The sequence below is a fragment of the Amblyomma mixtum genome, chromosome 2 (assembly GCF_055824585.1).
Source record: "Amblyomma mixtum isolate Tamu chromosome 2, ASM5582458v1, whole genome shotgun sequence".
NCBI lineage: Eukaryota > Metazoa > Arthropoda > Arachnida > Ixodida > Ixodidae > Amblyomma > Amblyomma mixtum.
In genome coordinates this window covers 287,585,800-287,612,741 of record NC_143013.1, presented here as the reverse complement: position 1 = coordinate 287,612,741, position 26,942 = coordinate 287,585,800, and the positions used below count along the sequence as shown (strand labels likewise).

Below are 26,942 nucleotides of genomic sequence, written 5' to 3'. Positions count from 1 at the left end.
GACAGTGGTCTGTGCCAGGCCACAACTTGTGGTGCGGGCAGCATTAATTAATACGTTCATTCGTTTGTGGGATTTTGACGTCCCAAAGTGACAGAGAATATGAGGGGCATCGTAGTGGGGTGCTGCGGATAATTCCGACAATCTGGGATTTATTAACGTGCACTGACATCGCACAATATACGGCCCTCTAGAATTTCGACTCCATCGAGCGTCGACCGTCGCGGCCGGGATCGAAGCCGCTGCCGCTCCGTGTATGGAAGATCTACACTGCACGGAGTTCCTATGGTACAGTGACGGAAAGCCACCAAGACCGCGTCTTGGTGGCTAGTGTACCAGACTAGTTTAGTAGCCCTGCAGCGCAGGATAAGATAACTGAAGAAGACTACATTCATGAGTTGTACAACGCTGCCGCATCGAGGGCACGACGTCTCTACCATGGAACGGCTGGTTGCATGGCCATGACCCCGGTCTCCACACACCGGGAGAGGGCCAGTTTTAGCAATCGCATTTGGACCGACGACTAGAACACAGGCAGTGGGGTGCAGAGAACACTGGGCCTTAGACAAGAATCAGGTGATTCGTGCACATGATTTTGCAGCTATTTCGCACTGGCGAAGGAGTTCAGCAGTAGTGTCAGTAATGCATGGCATCGTCACTATGTCAACCATATAAAAAACAACCTCACACTGATCCCTAGAGGCATCTTATTTTTTTTGTCCTAGTCATATTTTGGCAAAACAAAAGACAGTCTTCTACTTTGCCAAGAATTTCTCAGCTAAGCCCACCAATTCAACAACAATGAAATCGCAACACATGGGAGAGTACTGCCACTAATCTCAATATGCCGAATAGGTTTATTTCTCTTTCAATACTCTCTTGTCTATCCTGGCAGTGTCTAAACTCTGTTCCACGCCTGCGCGCACGACAGGCCAACAAACGCGTCGCATACAGTGCTACTTCCCGACCCTCACGTAGGAAGCAGAGAACGCCAGAACATCACTAGTCCCTTCAAGAATTACTGAATATCTCTCGGAAGGAGTGGGCACTTACCTTTTCGGGGGACACATCGCAGTCGAAATTGTCGTCAGCTCCACCTTGTAGCGCTTCAATTGCAGCCACCGACTGACAGGTGTTCTCCTCGTCTTGGCTCCCCGCTCTGCTCCGCTTGCGACGCTCTGGAGCTGGCACAAAAACCCTCATGACGAAGGCCTTGCTGAGGAGCGCCAATGGCCAGAACGCTGGAGGCAGACGCATGAAAGGCAGGGGATGATTCCACTTTGCAAATGAGTAACTGATGCTTCAAGCTAAATCTACGGCTCCAAGTAGAACACCACCTAGGCCGTCCCTCCGACCATGCTGTTTCTAAGTCGCGCATGGCCGTTGTGTGTTTGCGCCTCGCAGGCCTGCTCCAGTAGTGCTAAAACTGTACCGTGACCCCCCCCCCCCCCCCCGCCCCCCAACATCATCCAGCGACGGAGACCATAAAAACTATGCTTACAGGCGTTGTCCGCGATGAGTTTGCTTGCAGGCGGAACAGCACTTGACGCTCGCAGTACTCGTCGGTGCTGCTCGCCATGTCTTCGATACTCCGTGACGTGAGTTTGCTGCACAAAAAAGATTTTGTAGAAGCTGAAGTTTTGTGACGAAGTTTCGCACATTCTCGAAAGCACTCCGGAGAGCTAATAGAATGGTTCGTACTGCATGCAGTAACATCGATGTCTAGAAGGGCTCAAACTTAACAATTTAACTAGAACTAACACTGTCAAACTCCACATCGGTTTGGTCTGGTTTATGGGGTTTAATTTCCCAAAGTGACTCAGTCAACATCGCTTTTGTCAACGTTTACGCGACAGCAGGGTACGTTTCAGGCCATCCATAACCTTTGCATTTAATTCTCACTGCGTGTCCGAGAACACGACCAGTGCCATCATATGAAAGCCAACCTATGACACGGCCATGACTATAAGCTTGTGAAAATCATAACTTTGAGCTTGTGACAATCATTCTAAAAAAAAAATTTGAGATCACTGCGGCGACCCGCGTTGGTTCAATGCGAAAGCAGAACGTCCACATACTATATCAACATCTATGGCTATTTGGACGTCTCAGTATTTTCTGCGTTTTTTCGCGCTTAATTAATTACGCCTCATCAATCAAATTTTTCTCCCAGCAACATTTTACCTCACACTATCAGTCACAATCACACTTTCACATATTTATCTTCAGAGAAGGACGTAATCTTGAGGACAAAATTTTCGGACACTTTTTGCTGAAACGACACAGCTATATAATGCTCTCGCATGAATAGTAAGCTTCCGAGACCGAGTTGAGTTGTGTTTCTTATCAAGAATTCAACCTTCATGAAAAATATGTAGACCCTGCTATCACATATATGCCAACTGAAGCCACCAGAAGTGAGCTCCAACAGACCCGTTCTTTGTGGCTTGCTTCTTGAAGGCCGCGCAATGGTTTATTTAACCAGCGCCATAAGATTCACCAGACACAATAACAGTGATACGCGCCACTTCAATACCTTCTGAAAAATGGCGCCCACTTTAACGGAGGATATGAAACAAATAATCATGCGGCGTTTAGCCATTCGAGGTAAGGCGCATGATGAGAGCTAGCAGCCTTTCCGTTATCATTTACCGGCTATTATTTTTCGTATTTGTGTTTAGTTACGGTCCATCCTCGACGGTTATGGTCGATACACTTTTACCGTAGGCAGATGAACTTGAGCTTCCTGGAATCCTTAACGAGAGTGTCATACGCAGCCACCTCGTATTTGAGGATCTTTGCGTCTTTCACGGGTTGCTTGTAGTTAAGGCGTGACATATTTTCTAGGGCCACTGCTTCGGCCGCGGCTCCAGTTACTCCATTTGTTTCGGTTGCTCGCGAGATCTCTTCACTCGTTTAAGTGTTGTTCTGCTCCCCCTGTTTCTACACGACGTTGTTCTTCGATGCTACAGACGAGACCTTTACCAACACCTCCTCTTTACCCGCACATGCAACCTCCCGGACTCGCATCGAAGCAACATTTCTCCCCGGTAATGTTTCTCAACCCGACAGAAATAACCTAACACCAGCCCAGCGATCGAAGAAAACAACTCAAGGACACCCTGTTGCGGTGTGTCGCAATTTTAGTAATGCGAAGAAAGCTCGCGCCCTAGGGCGCGAGATTTCTTCGGCAGCAGCTTCCTGCCGATGTTGCCTTATTGGGTTTCCTAAGCAGTAAAGTTCCAAATCTTTCAATAAACACCACAACTTCCGTTTACGCCACACCGTCCCGCGGAAAACAAGGGTAGTTTCAAAGCAGACAAGAGCACAGTTAAAAGTGCTCTCTATCATCTGCTTCGAAATAAACTAGCGCTGCTTTTTACGACTAATAGGACAGCAGTTCCAATCCATTTCCACGAAATGAATTCTTTCCGCTTTTATTAGCCGACAAGAAGTAACCGCACACAAACCATCTACCATTTCTCCTGGGCGTAAATTACCATTTACGTCATGTCGTGGGATGAGCCATAGTGGAAATCGCTGCTGAAGAAGCTGCGGAAGTAGTCAGGAGGCGAAAAGACGAGTAGAGGTCCTCACCGTTCAAGGAACAAAATTACGCGCCGGAGTGGACTGCATTTACTGCTATGCCTTCATTCTTTCACGGCTCTCGCTACGTTATTCCTTCTCCCCATGATCGCGTCGTTGTCGGTGTCGGTGTCCGCGTCCCATCCGCATGATTTGTTCCCTTAGTGTAGGAGTACTCTAACAAGGAACACAGATCAAAGGAGAACTACATACACATTTACAAAGCTTCCGGCTCTAGAGCAGGGTATCACTATTCTGGAACGGCCGCTCGAAGGGCCATGACCCCGGTCACCACCCCAAGGTGCAGGCGTGCTTTGGCAATCGAATTCACACCGCACATTAAAACCAAAACAGTAATGCAGACACCATTTTCCTTTGGAAACGGGTCAGGCGAATCATTAACCGTCTACTGCAGCTCTCTTGCCCCGGGAAAGGAGTTGTGGCAGTGCCAGCAACGCGTGGTGTCTCAAATGTTTATTTCACTTTTATCTCACTTAATTTATCTCACTTAATTGTTTCAAGAAAATCGCTAGTCGCAACCTCAATATATCGGCTGCGTTCTTTGTCAAAGCCGTATTTCCACCCGTTAAAAGCACATTTTTATGCTGCCGAGAATTTATCGGCCCAGCCCCAGGTCCCACAGCAATGAGATCACAATGCGCAGCAGATAGCGCGAAGCTGAATATACGCCAGCACTTTCTTTACTTTCCAAGCTACGCAGATCAGTTCTGGAACTCTTGCAACTGCCTTCCATGGCTGCGTGCTGGGCAGACCAACAAACGCGGCACATATGGTGCTATACTTCCCAACGCCCAAGCAGGCGTGCGGAAGCAGGGAATGCCATACAATCAGCAGTCTCTACCGGGCACTTACCTTTCCGGGGGAGACATCGGAATAGACGTCCTCACAGCTCCCCCTTGCAGCGCTTCAGTTACGGCCACCGACTGAAAGGTGGCTACGATGTGGTCCCGGCTCGCTGCACTGCTCCGCTTGCTACGCGGCAGAGCTGGCACACGAACGCTGACGACGAAGACCTTGCTGAGGAGTCACAACGGCCAGATAGCTGGGTATCCCACGTCGCAAACGAGTAACAGCACCTCCAAGCTGAAATGAGGGCTCCAAGTGTCACGCCACGCAGGTCCTCCCTCCGAGCTTCCTCTTTCTCAGTGGCGCATGGTATTCCTGTTTGCATCTTGCTTCACGTGGGGTCGAAAAGTACCATGACCCCCCTTTGTGCTACGACGGAAACCACAAAAGCCAGGCTTCAAGGCGTTCTCCGCGATGAGCTTGCTTGCAGGCGGAACAGCAGTAGACACGCTCGTAGTAGTCGTCCGCGCCCACCACCGTTCCTCCTTTGCTCCTTGACATGAGACAGCTGCACAAAGGGGATTTTGCATCAGGTGAAGCTTTGTGACCCAGTTGCGCATACTCTCCCAAGCATTACACAACGCTAGAAGAGTGGTTCGTTCTGCAGTAATATCGACACCGAGAATGGCTGGAATTCAAGCTCTAACTAGAATACAGGCAGTGTCAATCTGGATCGCTTTTCTCAAAAGCTTCCGCGACAGCAAGCCCCATTTAACGCCGCCCGTAATCTTCCCCCTTTATTTCTTAGTGCGTGTACAACCACACCGCCTTCGACGTCAGATGTAAGGCAACTTATGACGACACGGCACGAACTATATGCTTGTCCCCAACAGTCATTCCAATTATATATAAGCTTCTGATAACGAGTTGCGCTGTGTTTCTTGTCAAGAAATCAGCGGCTTCAGCCTTCATGAAAATACTGATGACCCTGCTATCACATTCATGCCTTCTGCCACCAGACGTCAGCCACATAGACCCGTCCGTTGATGCTTACGTTTTGGGAAGCTGCGCAGTCGTTTGTAACAAGCATCATAAGGTTCACCATAAATTATGTCCTATAGCGATAAGTGGAACGGCGATCCCTGCTAAAAATCAGGCCCGATTTCCCTCAAGATGCGTGACTGACAACAATTCTGTTGCCATCACACATTCGTGGTGACGCGGATGAAAATGAGCTGGCACCTTTTTCGCTCGGCTTTTGCGAATGATCACTTTGCGGTTATTTTTGGTATTTTACGATTAGCTATAGTTCTTCTGGCACGGTCATGATCGATGCATTACTACAGCATGCAGATGAACTTTAGGGCCCTGGAATCAATGGGCGCGTTCTAGTCCGCCAGCTCGCACATGAGGACCGCATCGTCTTAAACGGATGGCTTGGAGCACACCATTAAGTTTGGTCTAGGGTGACTGCTCAGGCCGCGACGGGCCTCACTACGCTTGCTCACGTCGCTTGCGAGTCCTGGCCACTGGTTTGAAGCCGCGCCCTTCAGCCTAGCTTCGGAACGACGTCGTCCCTCCATGCGACTGACGGGAGCTTTGCAAACACCGCCTCTTTACCGGCGCATGGCAACTTCAAGACAAGCAGAGAAACGACAGCACTCCCCGGCAGTGGTTCTAACATTAGCCAACCGATCGAAGGAAGCAACTTTGAGGGCACCCTAGAACCGCGTAATGCATGACTCTGGTGTAGCGACGCCACCATTCATATCCCCGGTTGACACACAGAAGCGTACTTTCTCTGCAAGAACTGCGTCCGATCGCCTAAAGCAACGAGGTGCCTCAAGCCACTAAGTGCGCATATGCCTCTAGGTTATTAACGCCAAAGCATTTCTTGCCTAATGAGTGGCACAAGTGGACAGGATGTGTCACCACGGGTTCCAGTGAGAGACCATCAAGTAAGCGTGTCAGTATGATTTGTAATGATAATAATGATTCAATGGAAAGTTTAAATGACCTAATTAATAGATAACAAAACAATAAGGCAATTAATTTCGCTAATTACTACGAGTAATTAGTGGAACTGGTGAATTACTAGTAGTTCCACCAGAAATGAACAGTAAAAAGATAATCTAAGTAGTTTAATTAAACAAATTGTTTAATCGCTCATTTTAACGACAACTAAGCATTAATGATTGATCAATTAGTAGTAAATTGTAGATAGTAATAAATAAACAGTTAATTATCAAATTAAAAAGTTACCATTAATGATTAATTACATTACCATTAAAGTAAAAGAGGAGTCAACGGAACTCGAAATGGTTGCGCATTTGCGGACGCAAGGAGAATTAAGTGCACCTTTAATTCATCTGACTTTCAAAGAAAGAAGCGCTCTAGCAACCTCGTACGCGTGGACTCTTTCCTGAAGGAATGAAGGGGGCACTTTCTTGACCAGAACAATGCTATGAATCACGCGTGCGTCTCCCGTCCTGCACACTAGTTCGTTGTCCCACTCCGGCGGGACACAGCCCCCACTCCATGCAACGGAAGCCGCGTTTCTGTGGACAAAACGTGAGAAGACGGGCAAAGGCAACTACGCATTGGCCGGGCACCTTTGTCTTAAGTGCTATGAAAGCACTATACTAATTTCCGACCTTGACAACAGCGTTTCGGTGGAGGCGAAATGCAAAAGCCGCCCGAGTACTATGGGGCATCAGTGCACGTTAACGAGCTCAAGGTGGTCACAATTAGAAGCCCTGCACTCCGAGCTTACTTGATCTCTTCCATATTTCGCTCCCTTCTTCCATTCTTTACTTCTCCACTAGAGCGGTTCGGACGTCCACCGACGGAAAGCTAGAGAACCCGTTTTTCCTTTCTCAAAACGAATTCTCACTAAATAAGCATGCTTTACCATATTATCTGTTTCACCTTACTGTTCATTATTTACCTAGCCCGAAACAGGCGTGAATTACAAGTGGTTATTCAGGAATGGAACTGCTTGAGTAACTGTCTCACTTCTAGGTGCACGCCTCCGCCGCGCCGTGAGGAAAGGGGGAAAGGTGGAAACGAAAGGAGAGAAAAACGAGGGATTTAGTCGAATGCACCGGATTAATTTCGACCCCATAGGGATCATTGACGCCCATTGACATCGTACAGCACACGGGTGCCTTCTGAGTTTCATCTCCACCGAAATGCTGCCGCCGCGGATGGGTCCGCGAGGCGAACGACCACGTCAAGCTATCAACAAGAACTACAAGAATCTTCCAATCGGACTGGGTAGAGCTAATGGTTTACCCCTTAGGGCGACAGGTCGGAGTCGAAGCTGTCGTCCTCCGCCCTTTGCTGCGCTTCAGTCACGGTCACTGACAAGGCTGGGCATGAGGAGTGGCGTGGCGCCGTCCCTGCCCCAGTCTTCCATGCGGTGCAGAGAGCCTGGCACACACACGATGAATACCGAGGCGTGAACAGCAGGCGGGCAGTCCTGCGAACGCCGGGTAGCCGGCATGAAGAATGGCATCTAGTGAAGAAATGCGGTGTATGAAGAACTAAATTCTATAGGCTGGAAAAACAGGCGCGTACACTGTGGGCGCACGGGTGCACGCTCCTACTCCATTGCCCATGACTTCGTCCTCTTTGCCGCAAGGATCCGCGTTCTACGCAGTCGTCTCTCGACGGGCGCACAAGTCAGATTCACAACAATTATTCGTGTACAGCGAATCTTCAACGCTATCCTCGCTATTGCTCTACAGTGAGGCTGAGGTTCGGAGTTCTCACCCGTCAAGCTGCAGCAAGCTACCGAAAGTAGAGACTAAACCAGCATACCGGAACGTTTCTCGACTCTCTGCGAACAGGCAATGCGAAAATGAATTTTTGCGCGCTTACTCCTTTGCATGAACTTCAATTGATGCCCCATTCCGCAAGCAGTCTCACACACAACCGCCATGACAGGCGGGATGCCAACCGCATTACATGACCCTTAACAAAGTGCCGATAGGGTGTGGGCCAATCTGTTTCTCGGTTCGTGGAGTTATTTTCCGCGGGAAAATATCGATCGTCGATCACTTTGCTTTTCTGAAGGACGCTGAAAGTTCACCTGACAACGCTGCCACGCCAGTGAGCGAGGCCGGTAGTGCAGCATGCCACACATGCCACGCCACTTTCTGGAAAGGCACTCCCATAAGTTACGGCTGTGGTTGTCGGGATCTTATCAGTTCGAAAGCATTACCACTCCCATCACGAGAAAAGCCGGCGGCGTGTGTGTGTTTGCATGTGTAATCGCAGATGCTACAGAAAACCCCAGCGATGCAAGCAAGTTACGTCATCAAGCACCCGAACGACCGACACAAAAAGACGAGCACCACCTCGCCGTACAATCAGATACATGTCGTTCGTCTTCATAAACTCGCCACTGGCCAACCGCTAAGTGGCTGACAACGTTCATACCGAAACTGTAAACCCAACCGTTTATAAGCACAGCGTCCCGTGTGGTGTCACACGATTTCTAGTTGCATGTAGCTTACATGTGCTAGTCAAGATGGAAGCCACCTTGCGACAGGGATTCGAACCGACGACATATGTACCTTCAATAGCGTGCCTTCCAAGACTCATATTTTTCCTTAAGGCGCGGTTGCGCTGCCGACCGTAGTGTGACACAGTTACTCCGCCGTTTTGTTTCCTCAAAAACAAATTTCGCATCGAAATTGTGATGCAACCGTGAGTCCTACAGCGTACCGGGTGTTCGCGTATGTACCTGCGTGTGGGTGTCAGTGTCAGTGCAGCCAGGGACAGTAATGCTTTCGCATTCTCACACGTAATCCGTGTAATCCGGGGGCAGCGCTAGAACAAAAGACAGGGGCAGGACAGCAATATACACTATGTACAAATCGAAACGTCCCTCGTTTTCATGAGCCCTTCGAACCCTCCTCACGTGGTTGTACTTCCTGCGCTGACTATTACTTAGAGCAGAGAGCAAAGTCCTTCCCGGATATATGCTCTTCAGTGACATCGTGAAAGTGTTGTAAGCAGGTTCCACCAGTCCCTAAGCTGCTTGTTCGGGCGATGCGATCAGCACGAGCATCTATAGGCTTTAATTTCCGCACAGAACGCCAAAGCAAGGCAATCATGCTCGAAGCTCTCCAAAGCGCTGTGGTCTAACTTCGAACCATACCCTGTGTTACAGAACGGCCTCAGATGAGTGGCATGACCACCGCCGAAAGCAGCCCAAAAAGCAAAAAACACATCGTGAAGAACAACCAACAGTCACCATTACGCACATCTATGAGCATTGCCAACAGCCCCCACCGAGACTTGGTACTCACCGTTCGGTTTACACGTGCGAGCGACCGCTGCGAGGGACAGCAGGCCTTTCGTGCGCTTCAGTCGCGGACATCGACACAGAAGCCGCGTTTACATGAAAGCGATAGAACACGACAGTAGCGTATCGCATTGCGTAGCGCATCACGGTAATGCTATGCGTCAGGGTTTACATGTAGCGGATCATCTATGTGGCGGGATGGTAGCGGCGCATGGTGTCGTGTATCGAAAGCAAGGCAGCGCTTCCGGCGCAGCCGGTTTCCGGTATTTTTTCCTGCGGTTTTTGCCCGGTTCGTCGTCTGCGGGGTGTATTCCCGATTGTATGAAGCATGTTTTTAAATGCAAGATTGCGTTTGCACGTCCTACTGCTTTTGTCAGCGTGGACGAACTTTCACATCCTTCTGGTCACGGTCGCTCGCATACAACACCAGCAGCGTCGCCGTCGGATATGGAGAGCTTATCGAGAAGTGTGTCTGCGCGCGACCGGAGCAGCGGCGATTTCGGCCGTCAATCTGTGGGCTCTTATGCAAGGTGAGAGCAAACTACTAGGGCTTTGGCTCATTTTCAAAGAAAAAGATCGCATCACATACTTAACAATCATAAAATTTGCTGGTGCAGTATTGCAGCAATTCTGGCACCGGCCGCTCAGAGCATTACCTTTCATAGTTTTCGTTCTAGGCTTTCGTAAACTACGGAATACAATAATTAACGTACAAGCTTCCTGAATTCTTGAATGAACACGACAAAGTTATGAATGTCATCAGAGGAAGTGTGTCACTGAAAGCATTTAAAAAGAACATAAACGCATACCTTGTGCGCACAGAAGTTTGAGGGGTTCTGTTTTCTTTTCTTCGGTGTGTCAAGTAACAAACCTGACACAGGCTTAATATTAAATGGACTCATATGATTAACGCCTATTTCTCTGTATTTATATATAACTGACATTTTTTATACCCGTGTATTTCTCGTGGTTTAATGTTCTCCATTACCTCTTTTGTTTTTGTTTTGTTTCACAGCTGTGTATTTCTCGTTTTATTGTTAGTCGTTTTCACTGTGTTTCAATGTATTTTTTTGTAAGCTATCGCTTTGTGTATTTCTGCACTCTTGCTGAGTGATGTGTGTGGGGGGTAAGGGGGCTGAGTCGGGCATTTTTTTTTGCCTTTATTTCTGTCTCCTAGGCAAACTTCCGCCTGAATAAAATGCTTTGCTTTGCATTATCTTGCAGGGGCTCTACCGCAAATGGAACACAACAAAAGAACTGTGTGGATGAAGACACGTTCTGGGGACTGGTGGGACCGTATTGCGAAAACGGAGTTCACCGATGGTGACTGGAAGGAAAACTTCAGGATGAGCCGTGCTTCATTTGACGAACTAGTCGCTCTTATGGCGCCTTATATGTCACCCCAGCCGTACTGTGTGCGACCGCCACTTCCAGTGGAAAAAAGAGTGGCCATAGCTTTATACAAAATGGCAAGCTGTGCTGAGTACAGAGTCGTGGCAAATCAGTTCGGCATCCATAAGAGCAGCGTTAAAAATTGTGTGTATATGTTTTGCCAAACCCTAGTGGAACGTTACCTCAAGAAATTCATAACTCTGCCTTCTGCAGAAGAAGCGGCAGCAATTGCAAAGAATTTTGAAACAAGATGCCACCTGCCACAAATTTTCGGGGCAATTGATGGCTCACACATTCCTGTTAGAGCACCCAAGAAGGGATATCGTGACTTTGTGAATAGGAAGATGTGGCCCTCATATAACATGCAAGCAGTAGTGGACGAACGAGGCCGGTAAGCCACATTTTAGCAGCTTTGAGGTCTTCTAAACTCATTCTAGGTAAAGCTGTTCGTTAGTTGTGCACGTGTATGTATATGTCTTGCTTTGTAGCAGTGCAGATGGAAGTGGATGTAAGTGAATGCGAAAGCTATTGCTAACACAGTGCCTTACGAATTTAGGATGACTACAAGCATCATAACAATCTCAGTAAATGAACTTCTGTTTTTCAGATTTCGCAGTGTGACATGCAATGTGCCTGGTAGTGCGGCTGACGCCACCGTACTCAGGCTGTCCTCTTTGTACCAGAGAAGCGACGAACTCCTCCCACAGGGAGAAAAAGCTTTCCAGGGCAGAGCGATTCCTTTCATGCTGCTGGGGGATCCGGCATATCCTGCTTTGCCTTGGATACTGAAAGGATACACTGCATCGCAGGGAAATCTCACCAGGGAGCAGGAATCATTTAATGTGTACCACAGTAGCGGCCGAAATGTTGTGGAACATGCTTTTGGAAGATTAAAGGGGCGATAGCGTGTAACATTGAAGCAAGCCGACATCAACTATAAATTTATGCCGAAAGTAATACTTGCATCTTGCATACTGCACAACTTTTGTGAAGAGAGGGGTGAAACCGTTACTGATATCTGGATGGCAGATGTTAGCGACTGTGAGCAAAATCTATTTCGACAGCCTTCAACAAGACCTGTCAACACAGGGTCTGTTTGTGGAGTGCGGGACTTTTTGTGCGATTACTTAGCCCAGTGTTTTCCACTACGTTCTTCAACATGGTGAATATTTATCGTATGCTCATCATGTAATATTAACGCAAATTCACTGCACAAGAATTTTATTCGGTGCAACTGACAACTATAGGCATCTTTGTAGAAGCGGTTATGGCACAAATAAAACGTTTTAGTGCATTCAGGTGTCTTCTGGATGGTCCTGTCGTGCTTGTGTGTCGCTGAAAACTTCCGCAGGATGACTTTGAGTGCTTGACAGGTGCCCAGTGTCCTGATCCATGAGCGGGCCCCGAAGCTGAGTGCCGTACTGCATTGTGTTTACAGGCTGGTGTGGCCCTACGAACACTGGCGCATTGCGGGCAAACTGATGCGCGCTATTCCCGAACTGGCTTGCTGGCTTGCTGCTCCGTTGCGCAGGCTGTGGTACTGCATCACTAAATGCCCACACAGGACGGGTGTACACTTGCTGAAGATCAAATGCCTGTGCTAGCTGCGGGGGCTGGCTAATTAGCTGCGATAACATCGTTTGCATTCCCTGCTGGAACGAGGCAGATATCCCAGCCAGTATTTCTTTAAACGAGGCATTTTCCTCTCTTATAAGCTCCTTGTGATGCTGAAAGGTGAGCTGAGCATGTTCCTTTAGCATTTCAGAAGTTCGTTTGTGTTGCTGTTCCATGAGCTCTGCAAGCTCTGAATGCTTGCCTCGTCTGGGGCGCTTAGGTGGCGGCGCAGAACTGCTGGCATTGCTTGCTGCGCAGAATAAAAAAAAGTAATTGTGAATAACGACTGAACTCCTGAAAGCAATAACAAAACATTTGGCTTCTATGCTAGTTCCAAGGAAGAAAAGTTTTGCGCTCCTCTAGTAATCTGCAAAATAAAGAAAATGGCACAAGCAAATAAAAACTAAACTGCTATCCTCAGCCAATGTACCTATTCTGGTTTCTGGTGTTTAAAATGTAAGATCGAAATAAGCTGATTTGCCAAGTAACCTAAGAGCTCGGCATAATATTGCAATGTATTGTTAAAACGGTGCATCTCTACATGAGAAACTGAATCTCTTATTACAGCTCAAGAATACCCATCCAAAATGACCACATTAAATATATTTATCCTAAGATAAAGAGATTACATGTAAGAAAATATGAAAACATAGCCGCTTACAAATTGAACTGCCTTGGGTCGAGTCTGTGCTGCATCCAGGTGACTGTGTACAGTCGTCAGCTGATGGGGCTGGGCCGTCAGAATTAAGCTGCTGCCAGTCGTCGTCATCACTCCTTTCTGTATACAAGCATAAAATAGCATTAGAAAGCCAGAGGCAGACACTGCTTGCATGCAGTGAAACCCAGTGTAGGAAATCTTAGGAGAAGGCAGGGTAAAAACAAAGCTGTAATGATCAGGATTTTTCGCTCACAACGCCGCCGCCGACGACGACAACGACGGCGCCGGATTTTCCACATCGTGGGAGCCTTAACGCTGTCGCGTTAAAAGTATTGGTTGTAGATGCCTCAAAGTACGCTAAAGTTATTAAAACCAGTCAGACTGGTAACTCTGTCGAAACGTTTTGTTTTCCGCACACCTGAAACGCGCGGCAACCTGACAACGCTTCATCTCGGCTCAGTTGACAATCCACCCGGCTGAGCCAAGGCAGGACGGCGGCGACGTGTGCTTATGCTCGGAGGTAGAACACAACGCGCCAGCACTGCACCTATTATATTTCCAAACAGGGGTAGCTGTCGGTGCGAACTGAATCTGACTTCGAGGTCTTGCAAAGGGCCTATCAAAAGCGTGACGTCGATCTGGTGTATTGATCGACGGTGCGAGGCACATTTTAGGCGCTGCGCCGACCGACGACCGACGCAACATTTCGTTCCATTGTACCGAAAGGTCGAAAATAGTCACGCTAACTATGCATGCTTTACCTCCGCGGCTGTATTCAGCTTCGACTGCTGCGTCGCTATCCAAGCCGTATTCTTGAGCTTCAACCATAGGACGATGGGCCAAGATGGAAGTCATTTCTTTGAACCACCGCCACTTCGACGGCGCTGCTCCACTCAGCTTCTGCAGCTCTCTTTCCTAGCATACACAAAATAACGAATTCGAAGCATGAGTGCTAAGTGGTTGGCGAGCTCGGACGACTCGGTAAACAGGATATAAACCACTTGACGTACCTTGTTGTATTTCCCTTTTAAATTTTTCCAGTGGGTCCGCAATTGCTGCCATGTCCATGCGTAGCCAAGGCGATTCATTTCTTCTTGAACACGTATGAAATGAACTTGGTTTCGCTGACGACGCGAGTCGAGCAGTTCTCCAATTCTCATTTCGCTGATTATAGCAAGAAATGCTGTCGTTTCTTCCTGCGAAAAAAATGCTCGCGGAGCGGGCATCGCGGCGGCGGCGGGAACAGGCGTTATGGGGCTCGCCATTTTGCTGTCCCGCAGCTCGGCGAGCGCTCCAGGCCCGCAGCAAATTCACTTCCCATAATACATAAGGCGATACGATCGTGTTTACATGCTATGCGAAAGTCGACTTACCCGCCGCAAGCCACCCTCGTCTGGCGCATGATGTGATGCGCTTTCCTATCGCATTATCGCAGTGTACATGAATGCGATGCGCTTGAAAGTTGATGCGATGCGATGTGATGCGGCAGTTGTCGCTTTCATGTAAACACGGCTAGAGGAGGACGTGAACAGCGGCCTTCAGGTCCTGGCTCCCCGCACTGTTCTTCAGACGCGGCGCAGCCATGGGGGCTGCCGGGATAGCAGAAGGTACAGCACGCGGCGCACGCGGAAGTTGTGAGGAAACGCGCGAGTCACACAGAAGGGGAAAAAAACGCACAGAGCACAACATAAAGCGAATCAAAGCAAAAAAAACGAAGTCAGAGAATTCATGACAGAAAAATTATCGAGGGCTCAAAAAGTTTACAACTTCGTAACAAATGCATGTAACTGTCACAAAGAATATGCATTCATTTACTTCTGTTGCACGCGCACCCTCGCCATGATTGCGAGAAAGCGACCATTAAGGCGCGCCTCACTACACTCCTCCTCGATTTTATTGTCTTTACTTCCCTACGGATGCAGCACATTCTCATAGCTGCGCTCTGTCCTTGCGTATAACTTTCATGAGTTTTTTTTTTTTTCTATATAGGGATGGCTGATAGTTCTGCAGCGCAGCCTGCAGTAGAGTTCTTGTCCTTTTCCACTTCCCCTCAGTATTGCTGAGAGTCTGCTGATCTCCACAGTGCTGAGGCTTTGGCCCCAACGATCACAATACCATTCAAAAAATTCTCGAACATCCAACCCAAAACGAGCCACCCGCAAGCCTGGGGTGTTCTTGCATTTAGAAAGGCTTACCCTGAACTTTCAAAGAAGGCCAGACGGCATAACATTGAAGGGGAATAGAAAACTCCAGTTTCTGAGCGAACGGCGGAAACCTGATTTCATAACATTGTTGTTCGCCGCACCTTCGGGGTTCAATGTGCAATACCCTGTTCAAACTACGCCTTGAAATGATGTGCCCATTGCGTAATCTGCCACTCATATTTTCTCTTTTTTTCAGCAACTGCTAGGCCATTATCGCTACAACACATGCGTCAGTATTTTGGTGATATGGTGATATGGTGATATGGATATATGGATTTTGGTGATATGAGATGTCTAATGAACGAGGTTTTGCAAGCAGAACAGAATGCAAGCTGCGGCGAAGTGCCTGTGCGTACTGAAACTCCTGCAGAAAACATAAAACTTTTTGACTGAGATTCTGCAAAAAAGGAGTATCCCGGCGATTTCATGCAGGATTCTTGCAGAAAGTTTGTGCTCAAAAAGCGGAATTTCATTGCAAGGTATGTTTAATTTCTACGCATTTAGTACAAGTACCCTGACTCTTCGACATTGGGATATACGATTACTGAAATAAATTATCACCCAGCCGTTCAGACGTGGAGGCAAAGATTTATCAGGAGCATGTTGCCGTTGCCCCTGAAAACGTGACTTTACTGTCGAAAAAGACGCTGGACTACAAGGCGCAGTGGAAGCGAGCAAGGATTCTGCGTATAGCTGGAACTAAGGCAAACAATTCTTTGCAGCGCAAAGTTTGGGCTTCTTGCTTAGGTGTGACTGCGGGCGAGTTATTCCTGGCTTTTTAAGCCCACATATTGTTGACAGCCAAGTCAATGACTGGAAATCGTGGCAGCAAGAAGAGAGGAAGGGTTCCCAGAGCGCCATCAGCATTCCTCCACGTCTGTTGAATGTGCCATGACTCAAAAACCTGTCTAGGAGGTAATGCATGAGCCAAGTACGCGTCTTCCGCCAGGGTTTGCCCATTGTTTGACTAGAAACCGCGCGCGCGTGTTGCCCATCGCGACGGGTGGGCCGTCTCCCAATGTCGCATAAAACCTTGTCCCGGACGAATTTATATATGTATTATTGCATACTACAACACAGCAATGTGTCCCACTGTTGTTTTGTGCTTTTTATGCTCAGGAAGGAGGCGCACAACTGTTTCACGACGGCGCGCGCAACACAGCGGGAGCTGTCGGGCTGCCCCCGCCTTCCTGACAGGGACGCGCGTGCCGCCGCCAGTGGCGCGCGCGTCAGACTGGAGTTAGATGCGCAGGATGCCTATAGGCAACTGCGCATAGCCCGGGAACCTTTGTCTTGAGGGCACTAACGCCCACCGTTCTAATCCTCGGGCTTGGCGCGAGCGTTTCGGTGGAGGCGAAATGCGAGATATGCTCGTGTACTATGTGGCGTCAGTGCATGTTAAAGAGCACACGGCGGTCGAAAATCCTGCATAAAGAGGCGACTTTATTCTCTTCCATCTCTCCCACCATCCCTTCTCCACTGGAGGGTTTCGGACGTCCACTGCGCGGAATCCAAATACCCCCGCCTTTTTTTAGAGCGCAGCTCTTTGGCGTCCGTTCCTGGGTTTCGCGTCGTCGTCGGCGTCGGCGTCGGCCTCGTAACCAGCTCCGCCCCTAATGTAACGCTTTTCAATTGGTCGAAATGCTCGTGACGTCACAGTGCGCGAATTTCAAATGGGGCCAATTGTACTTTGGCTAGTAACCATGCAACCAATCAAAGGGATCGTATAGTGATGCTGCAACTAAGTTGGACTGAGTTTAGTTAATTGCTTAATTAATCAATTAGCCTAATTAATATAGAGGAGAATGAAGAGGTCAGAAGAAAAGAAAAGAAAAGAAAGACGCGCGCCGCAGCGACAACAGCGTCCGCGGAAGGAGACGCTGCTGAAAAAAACATAAGTACGAAGCCGCGTTCCCTCCACCACCACGCACTTCCCCACTCAGTAAGACGTTGCTCGTTTCATATACGTTGTGTCGAACATCCTAGACAGTTCCAACAATTGACAGGTTAATGACAGAACACGATGGATAGAAATACAAGAATATAAATATGAAATAGCCTAATTAACCTTTCTAGTTAGACCGCATAAATCAATAAAACCGAGAACGAAATTGGTCGAGTTGGGGAATCGAACCAGGGTCTCCGGAGTGCGATACGAGCACGCTAGCCACTCCGTAATGCCAGCTGAATGGTTTGGAATGAACAAAGGCGCGTCTAGCTAATACGGCGTCTTCGTTCACTCCCACCTTCCCCCTTTCCCTTACGGCGAGGTGCAGGTGTCCACCCAGATATGCGAGAGAGATACATTTCCTTTCCTCAAAACATAAATTTACCGTCCAGCAAGGCGTACAGCCGAATTGGCGATGGCGTTCTGTGGATTCCCTGGCAGCGTTGCAAGACGCTGTCGCGTTCCACTCTTGCAGGCGAAGCTTAACATGTTAACCACACATCAGTAACACACGCAGACAGCCAATGGACGCGTCATTCTCTGGCAGCACTTGATTCATCATTCACAACCACATTCTTAACGTACGCTCCCTTGCCGCACATGCCAAGGACGTACACCACGATCACATTCTGCGCCATTCCTCTGTACTTTGCTTTGCTGAAACCTGCATGGATCCCGAAGAGCCTCTCGAAATCATAGATTTCCTATACTGCTGTGGTGCTCGCAGAGACCACAACAGAGCGGCGGGAATCGCTATCTACTTGCGCACAGGTCTCTCTGCAATACCAGTCGAAATGTTTGGCACGTCACATGAAGTTGCCGAACTGTGCGCCGCAAAGTTGCCCAACGGCTTGCTGGTAGTAGCTGCCTACTTCGCCCCTACCGCACTCACGAAAGACGTCGTGCACTTCCTGCAACTCGCATTAACCGTCCATCGATCCACACCGATGTTAGTAGTGGGGGACTTTAATGTTGACATAAAGACAAACAGCAATTTCCTAACACTTATGCGGGAGAACATCCCGTTCCTCTCGCTCGTAACGCGTCCCACGGCTGTGACAACCTCGCGAGGCACTTGTATAGATCTCGTCTTTGAGAATCAAGCATTGGTGTACCAAGTCGAACATACATCAGTCTATTTCTCCGACCACAAAGCTTCCTTCATGACTGTCAAGAACTGTTAGTGGAGTCTTTGTTAAAGGAATACGTGTGAAAAATAAAAAAAAAATCTGTGATAGCGCATACATGTGTTGCTCGATTTCTTTGCCTCAATCTATCGAAAAGGTGAAACAGCTTATTTGCTGCGCTCAAATTTCGCATTAGGAAGTAACGTAATCGTCGGTAATTTTTTTTTCTCCTAACAGACTATATGTAAACGAAACGCATTACTCTATACTTCAGATTTCTCTTTATTATCCACTCATTAACGGGCCTGCAAGTGGTTATTCGGAAAACAAAAATGGCGCAGAAACTGTCACTGCTAGGTGGACACCGCGACAAGGTCGTGAGGAAAGGGTGAAAGGTGGAAGTGAAATACAGAAATTGGAGCGGTTGTGGTTGTGGAGTGCTCCGGATTATTTTTGACCACCTGGGGATCCTCAACGCGCACACATCCTAGCGCAAAGCTCCATGGGCGCCTTAAGCGTTTCACTTCCATAGAAGAGCGGCTGCCGCTGCTGCGTTCGCGAGGTTAAACCATCACCCACACCTAACAAAATCTTCCGATTGAACATTTACCTCTTCGGGTGACAAATCGGAGTCGAAGCTGTGTTCTGCGGCCCTTTGGCTGCGCTTCAGTCTCGGTCACCGACTGAAAGCGGGCGTGAGTGCCACGGCGGTGTCCCTACCCATTCTTCTACACGGTGCAGTGGAGGTGGCGCTCGCAGGTTGAAGACAAAGGTGCGACGAGCAGTCACACAAGCGGGGTTGCCCTGCGATGCGGACGTCGATTTAAGAATCTTCCTATTGTTCTCAGAAGAGCTCAACATTTACCTCTTCGGGTGAAAAATCGGAGTCGAAGCTGTCTCCTGCCGCCCTTTCGCTGCGCTTCAGTCTCGGCCACCGAATGAACGCTGAGCGTGAGAAGTGTCATGGCGGCGTCCCTACCCAGTCTTCCACACGGTGCAGTGGAGCTGGCACTCACAGGATGAAGACAACGGTGCGACGAGCAGTCACACAAGCGGGGATGCCCTGCGATCGTCGAGTCGTGCGCACGAAGAATGACAACTACTGAAGAAATGCAGTGCACATAATGAAAGACACGGCAAAACGCTATTGGTCGGACGAATTGCTGCGTGGTAGGCGCTCATGCACACACTCCAAATCCATTGCCCTTGACCACGCCATCTTTGGCACGCGACTCCGCGTTCTACGCCGCGGTGTCCATGTCGGTACCGATCAATCGGAGAATCGTCGCTGTAATGCCTTGTCTATGTTATGGTTAAGGGTTATTCTGAAACGATAATGTTCGGAATTCTCGCCGCTCACGCCAATCTGCCTAAGTTATTGTTAAGGGTTATTCTGAAACGCTAAAGTTGGGGATTCTCGCCGCTCACGCCAATCAAGCCACAGGAAGCAGAGACTAAATACCGAACAGTTTCTCACACACAGCCGCCACAATAAGCAGGATGCTGCAGCCTATTGCATGACCGCTACCGAAGTGGCCATAGGGAGTTTGCCAAGGCTCAAAGTCGCGCCAAAAGCTTCTCATAGAGCATTTAACCTGTTGTGAAGGACGTTGAAACCTCACCTGGCAACCCCGTCGTGCCAGCGAGCACAGAAGGCCTATACAAGGGCCCGCAGGACGCTTCTTAACAAACCAGCGCAAAAAACACATCAGCGCTCCTGTCCGTCGTGTTCCGCCTTTTTCTTGTCCGTTGTGTTTTTTGCGCTGGTTCGTTCAGAAGCATGTCCTACCAACTACCCTAACAACAAGTGTTGCCGCAGGACGCGCTATCCTAGGCACGGTCCTTCGTTGTGCAGGCATTATTAATACGTGGTTTCGTTTGTGGGCTTTAACGTCCTGAAGCGACACTGTCTCTAAGGGATACGGTAGTAGAGGGCTCCGGAAAATTTCGACTGTATGGGGTTCTTTAACGTGCACTGACAGCGCTCAGTACACGGGCCTCTAGAATTTCCCCTCCGTCGAAATTCGCCTTTTGGGTGAGCAACCGAGTGCCATAAACACTGAGCCACCGCGGCGGTTACATGCTCTATTTCCATAGGGTAGCAGACTAGTGCACCATCTGCGGCGTAGGAAGACAAAGGAAGAAGACTGCATGCATGTGTACAAAGCTGCCAAATCGAGGGCACGACATCACCGTGGCACGGCCGGTCGCATGGACATAACCCTAGCTTCCACGCCCCAGTAGAGGCCAGTTCTGGCAATCGCATTTAGACCGACAACTGCAACAGGGGCAGTGGTGCCGAGAACGCTTGGACTTCGGCATGAATCAGCTCTCTCCCACTGGCGAAGGAGTACAGCAGCAGTGCCACTAATGCCATGCGTCGTCACTATGTTAACCTGCAATGTTTCTCAAGCCGACGGCAATAACCTAACACTAGACAAGCTCTCGAAGGAAGCAACTCGAGGGATACCTAGAGCGGTGTTGCGCGATTCTACTGCAGCGACGGCAGCATTGATATCACAGGCTGAAGCACGGGCGTGCTTTCTCTGCAGCAACTGAAATTGTTCGCCTAGAGGAGTCAGTTGCCTCAAACCACTCATTTCTTTAAACAAAGAAAAGGTGCAGTAGCAGCCCCACGCACGGTGGACGCAGGGTCTGTCCCCACAAGGATTGGGGTCTTTCTCCACAAGGATTGAACAGGACAGCCCCTGAAGCAGAGCAATCCTATGAAAAACTAGGGGCCATTACGGCGACCCACACTAAATCAACGCGAAAGCAAAAGCAAAATGTCCACATACTATATCGACGTCCGTGGCTGCTCTGACATTCGTGTAATATATCGACGTCCATGGCTATTTTGACGTCTAAGAATTTCTTCGCGTTTTTAGCGTTTATGGCCTATATAAACCCCATCCACGAAATTTTTCCCACGGCAATATTTTGTCACACACTATCTGTCACAATTACACTATCATACACTTGTCAAAAAAATTGCATAAACGTGCGGACAAAGTTGGGGGCACTTTTTACTGACGCGACAGAGCCGTATAATGCTCTGAAATTAATTAGGCGCGCGTCACGCGCCGTGCACAATGTTTCCTTAAGTCCTGCACTCCGGTTGCATCCAGGCCACGGCGGCCACGTTTCTATGCACAAAACGTAAGACGACGCCCACAGGCAACGGCACATGAGCCGGGAACCTTTGTCTTAAGGGCAATGTGAGCTAGCGTTCTAATCGCCGAACTCGGCGCCAGCGTTTCGACGAAGGCGAAATGCAAAAGATGCACGTGTACTATGTGGCATCAGTGGATTTGACGAACCCAGGGTGGACAAAATTCCTGCATTAAGACGCTACCTTATTCTCTTCCATCTCTCACTCCATCCCTTCTCCATAATAGTGGCGTGCCCACCGAGAGGAAGCCAGATACCTTGCCTTTCCTTTTCTCTTAACCGACTAAACACGCACGCATTATTATATTTCGCGTTTCTCCCCACTGTCCACTCACTGCCGACCAAGAAACAAGAATGAATCTTAAGTGGTTATTAGGAACAAAAATTCTGGGGCACTTTAACTGTCTAAAGTGCGTATAGGCGGAAGCGCTTTCCGCACCACTTTCGCTGCTTCTGTGGCACTGGTGGCGTCACATATAATTGAGTACTAATTACTAACAAATCTATACTTAATGGTTAATTACTGATTAATGCCTGGATATTAATTAGCTGCTAATTAATGACGCTTAAGCTTCGTTTTTAGGAGTGGAACGCGACAGCGTGTTCTAGCGCTGCCAGGGAGTCCACGGAACGCCACCTCCCGTTCGGCGCGATGCGTTGCCCTTTGAACGCAACGCTTTTTGAGGAAAGCAAATGGCGCAGTAATTCTCTGTCATCTCGGTGGACACGTGAACCGCACCGTAGAGGAAGGCAGGAAGTGGGAGTGAAAGAAGACAAAGAGGGCCCGTAATGAAGAAAATGAAAATTGCATTTGAGGAAAGGAAATTACGCAGTAACTGTCTCACATATCTCGGTGGACAGCCGTCAAAATTCAAGGGGGCACTTTTTTGTCCTAAAGTGTGGTCACTGACTTGTGGTTAAGATGTTAAGCTTCGCTTCTAAGAGTGCAACGTGACAGCGTCTTGCAACGATGCCAGGGAGTCCTTGGAACGCCATCGCCCATTCGGTTCTACACCTCGCTCGTCGGTAAATTGGTTTTTGAGGAAAGGAAATGTATCTGTCTCTCATATCTCGGTGGACACCTAAACCTCGCCGGAAGGGAAAGGAGGAGGATCGGAGTGAGCGAAGACACCGTTCATTCCAAACCATCGAGCTGGCATGGCGGAGTGGATAGCATGCTCGTCTCGCACGCCGTAGACCGGGGTTTGATTCCCGAGCTCGACCAATTTCCTACTCGGTTTTATTTATTTATGTGGCCTGACTAGAAAAGTTAATTAAGGTAATTGGATAATTAAGCAATTACCTAAGCTCAGTCCCACTTACTTGGAGCATCACTATACGATCCCTTCAATTGGTTGCATGGTTACTAGCCAAAGTACAATTGGCCCCGTTTGAAATTCGCGCACTGTGACGTCACGACCGTTTCGACCAATTGAAAAGCGTGACATTTCTGTCGACAACTGCTGCTTACAACGATGAGACATTAAAGGCTTCCGCCTTAAAAATTACGCACAAACTGTCACTTCTAGGGCCGCTTGGGAAAGGCGAAAGATCGAACTGAAAGGTGGCTATTTTGACCACCTGAGAATCACAAACGCACACTGGCCGGCACAATAACCGATATCGCACAGCCCCACGAACGCCTTATGCATTTCGTCTTCATCAGAGCGCGGCCGCCGCGGCTGGGTTTGTGAGGAGAACGACAAGGTGAAACCATCCCCCACACCAATAAGAAAACTCCGACTGGTCGCGGAAGAGCTGAACATTTACCTCTTCGGATGGCAAATCGGAGTCGAAGCTGTATTCTGCCGCCCTTTGGCTGCGTTTCCGTCTGGGTTACCGACTGCAAGCTGGACATGAGGAGTGTCATTGTGGCGTCCCTGCCCTATGCTTCCACACGGTGCAGTGGAGCAGGCACTCACAGCTTGAAGACAAAGGAGCGATGAGCAGTCAACCAGGCGGCGGAGGTGCCCTGCGAACGCCGAGTCATGCGCACGAAGAATGACTACCGACGAAATGCTGTGCACATAAGATGAAAGACATGGCAAAACACTATTTATTGGACGAATTGCCGCATGCATAGTCACATTATAGGCGCTCGTGCACACGGTCTAAGTCAATTTCACGTGACTACGCCATCTTCGGCACGCGACTCCGCGTTCTACGCCGCCGACTCTCGGCGGAAGCTCATGTCCATACCCACCAATCGAGCGATTCGTTGTCACTGTTCCCGCTATTAATGCCTTGCCTAAATTATGGTTAAAGGATATTCTGAAAAGCTAAAGTTCGGAATTCTCGCCGCTCACGACAATCAAGCCACAGGAAGCAGCGACTAAACGAGCATACCAAAGAGTTTCTCACAAACAGCCGCCACGACAAGAAGGATGCTGCAGCCTATTACATGACCGCTACCGAAGTGGTCATATTGAGTGGGCCAAAGCTGAAAGGTGCACTAAAAGCTTCCCATGGAGCATATAACACTTTCTGAAAGACGTTGAAAGCTCACCTGGCAACCCCGTCTCGCCAGCGAGCACACAAGGGCTATATACAAGGCTAGACAGTGGTGTATGCGAGGTCATAATTTTTGCGGACGCGCTATCCTAGGCAGGGTCCCTCGCTGTGCGGACGTTATTAATATGTGGTTTCGGTTGAGGGGTTTAACCTCAATAAATGCCACTGGTTATGAGGGACACAGTAGTGGAGAGCTCCGGATAATTTCGACCACCTAGGGACCTTTAACTTGAGCTGACCGCACGGTACACGGGCCTATAGAATTTCGCCTCGATCGAAATTCGCCGCCGCGGCCGGGATCAAACCTGCGCCTTTCAGATCAGCAGCCGAGCGCCATTAACCACTGAGCCACCACGGCGGCTACATGCCCTATTCCGCTGCTGTAGCCGACTAGTGCACAGCGTAGGAAGACAAATGAAGACAGTGCAAGTGTACAAAGTTGTCAGGGCTCGACGTCTCTCCCGTGGCACGGCCGGTAGCATGGCCATGACCCTGGCCTCAACACCACAGTAGAGGCCACTTTTGGCAATCGAATTTGAACCGACGACACTGCCAGTGGTGCCGTGGGCACTTGACCTTAGACATGAATCACGCGAATCATGCACAGGCTTTCGCAGCTATATCGCACTGGCGAAGGGGTTCAGCGGCAGTGCCGTAATGCCTGGCGTCGTCACGATGTTAACTACTTCAAGAACAATCTCACGCTGATCCTTTCTCCCTGAAGAGAATTGTTTTTTTTATCCTAGTCATGTTTGGACGGAAAAACGTTTTCTATGTTGCCGAGAATTTCTCAGCTAAGCCCACAGCTTCAACAGCAATCAACTCACAACACACAGCAGAGTACTACCACTGAGCTCAATATGCCGAACCACTTTCTTCACCTTTCAAGACTGCCTCGCCTACCCTGGAACTGTTGCGATTGTTCCACACCTGCGCGCAGAGCAGACCAACAAACGCGTCGCATAGAGTGCTACTTCCCAACCCTGACATAGGAGTACGGAACTTCCCAACCCCTGGTTTAGAAGTACGGAAGTAGTAGCCCCTACAAGTACTACCGAATAACTCTCGGAAAGATTGGGCATTTCCCTTTTCCGGGAACACATCGCTCACCCCCTTGCAACACTTCAGTTTCAGCCACCGACAGAAATGTGCCTATGATGAGTGTCATTATGATCTCTGGGGCAAGCGCATGAAAGGCAGACAGCGGAGGATTCCACGTCGCAAATACGCAACAACACGCAGCGACGGGGAGCACACAAAATATGCTTACAGACGTTGTCCGCGATGAGTTTGCTTGCAGCATCCCTCGGTCCGGCTCCCCATTGCTGCGATGCTCCGTGACGTGAGTTTGCTGTACAAGAGAGATTTTGTAGACGCTCCAGTTTCGTGACTAAGTTTCGCATACCCTCGCAAGCGTTGCGGAAAGCTAGTAGAATGGTTCGTACTGAATGGAGTAACATCGACGTCGAGACGGGCTCTAACTTGACTTTTTACTAAAAAACACGCTGTAAAACTCGACATCGCTTTTGCAAACGTTTTCGCGACAGCAGGGTGTATTTCTGGTCCTCCAGAATCTTCGCATTTAATCCTCACTGCCTGTGCATGAACACCAGCTTAACTATAGGATTCACAATAATCCGAATAATAAGCTTCTGAGACCGAGTTGCGTTCGCTTTATTTTCAATAAATCAGCGGGTTCAGCGTTCATAAGAAATGTGCTGACCCTGCTATCACATTTATGCCCGCTACAGGCACCAGACGTCAGCTGCACAGACCCATTTTTTGCGGCTTCTCTTTTGGCGACCGCACAAATGTAAATTTAACCAACGCCATAAGGTTCACCCAAATTAATTACAGGGATTTGTGCAACAGTATTACCTCCACAAAAATCGTGCCCGCTTTGCCGAAAGACGCGAAGCCGAAATTGTTACGTGGCGTTTAGTCATTCGTGGTAATGGGGATGATGAGAGCTAGCAGCTTTCCCTTGCCCGTACTAATCACACTCGGGCTATTATTTTTAGTATTTGTGTTTAGTTACAGGTTCTCTTGCACGGTTATGGTGGATGGGCTTTCATCGCTGGCAGATGAACGTGAGTGCCCTGGAATCCTTAACGGGTGCGTCATGCTTAGCCCCTTCGTATTTGAGGATCTTTGAATCTTTTACGGGTGGTTTGTAGCACATGCCTGCCTGACGTATGGTCAAGGGCCACTGCTTCGGACGCTACGTCCCTTATTCCATTTGCTCCTCTCGCTCGCGAGTCCTGGCAACTCGTTGTGTCACGCCCTTCACACCAGCTTCTACAAGGCGGTGTTCCTAGATGCGACTGACTGACGGCAACTTTACCAACACCGCCCCTTTACCCACACATGGCAGCTAAAGGACTCGCATCTAAACAAGAGTGCCCCCCGCCAATGTTTCTCCAGCCGCCGGCAATAACCTAACACTAGCCTAACATTCGAAGGAAGCAACTCGAGGACGCCTAACCCAAAACTAGCCCAGCTATCCAAGGAAGCAGCGCGAGGGCGCTCTGGAGCGGTGTTGTGTGATAGTGTTCCGACGCCAGCATTCATACCACAGGTTGAAAAACGAGCGTGACTTCTCTGCAGCAACTGC

General features: G+C 49.0%; 1 protein-coding gene across 9 annotated transcripts in view; it reads right to left on the bottom strand.

Annotated features, from left to right (window-relative positions):
* LOC149364390 (uncharacterized) overlaps window positions 1–26,262 on the bottom strand; it is a 41,528-nt gene extending 15,266 nt beyond the window's left edge. For 4 of the 9 annotated variants that reach the window (XM_089574323.1, XM_089574322.1, XM_089574325.1 and 1 more), the window contains exon 1: window positions 25,599–26,262. In XM_089574323.1, the coding sequence (XP_089430449.1) occupies window positions 25,599–25,788 (190 nt within the window). In that variant the 5' untranslated portion in view covers window positions 25,789–26,262. Of the gene's footprint in view, window positions 1–1,050; window positions 1,415–1,498; window positions 1,605–4,455; window positions 4,958–7,683; window positions 7,813–25,598 lie in introns of those variants that run through there. The other 5 variants (XR_016289178.1, XM_089574326.1, XM_089574329.1 and 2 more) reach the window with 3 other exon arrangements.
* Window positions 26,263–26,942: the final 680 nt, after the last annotated feature.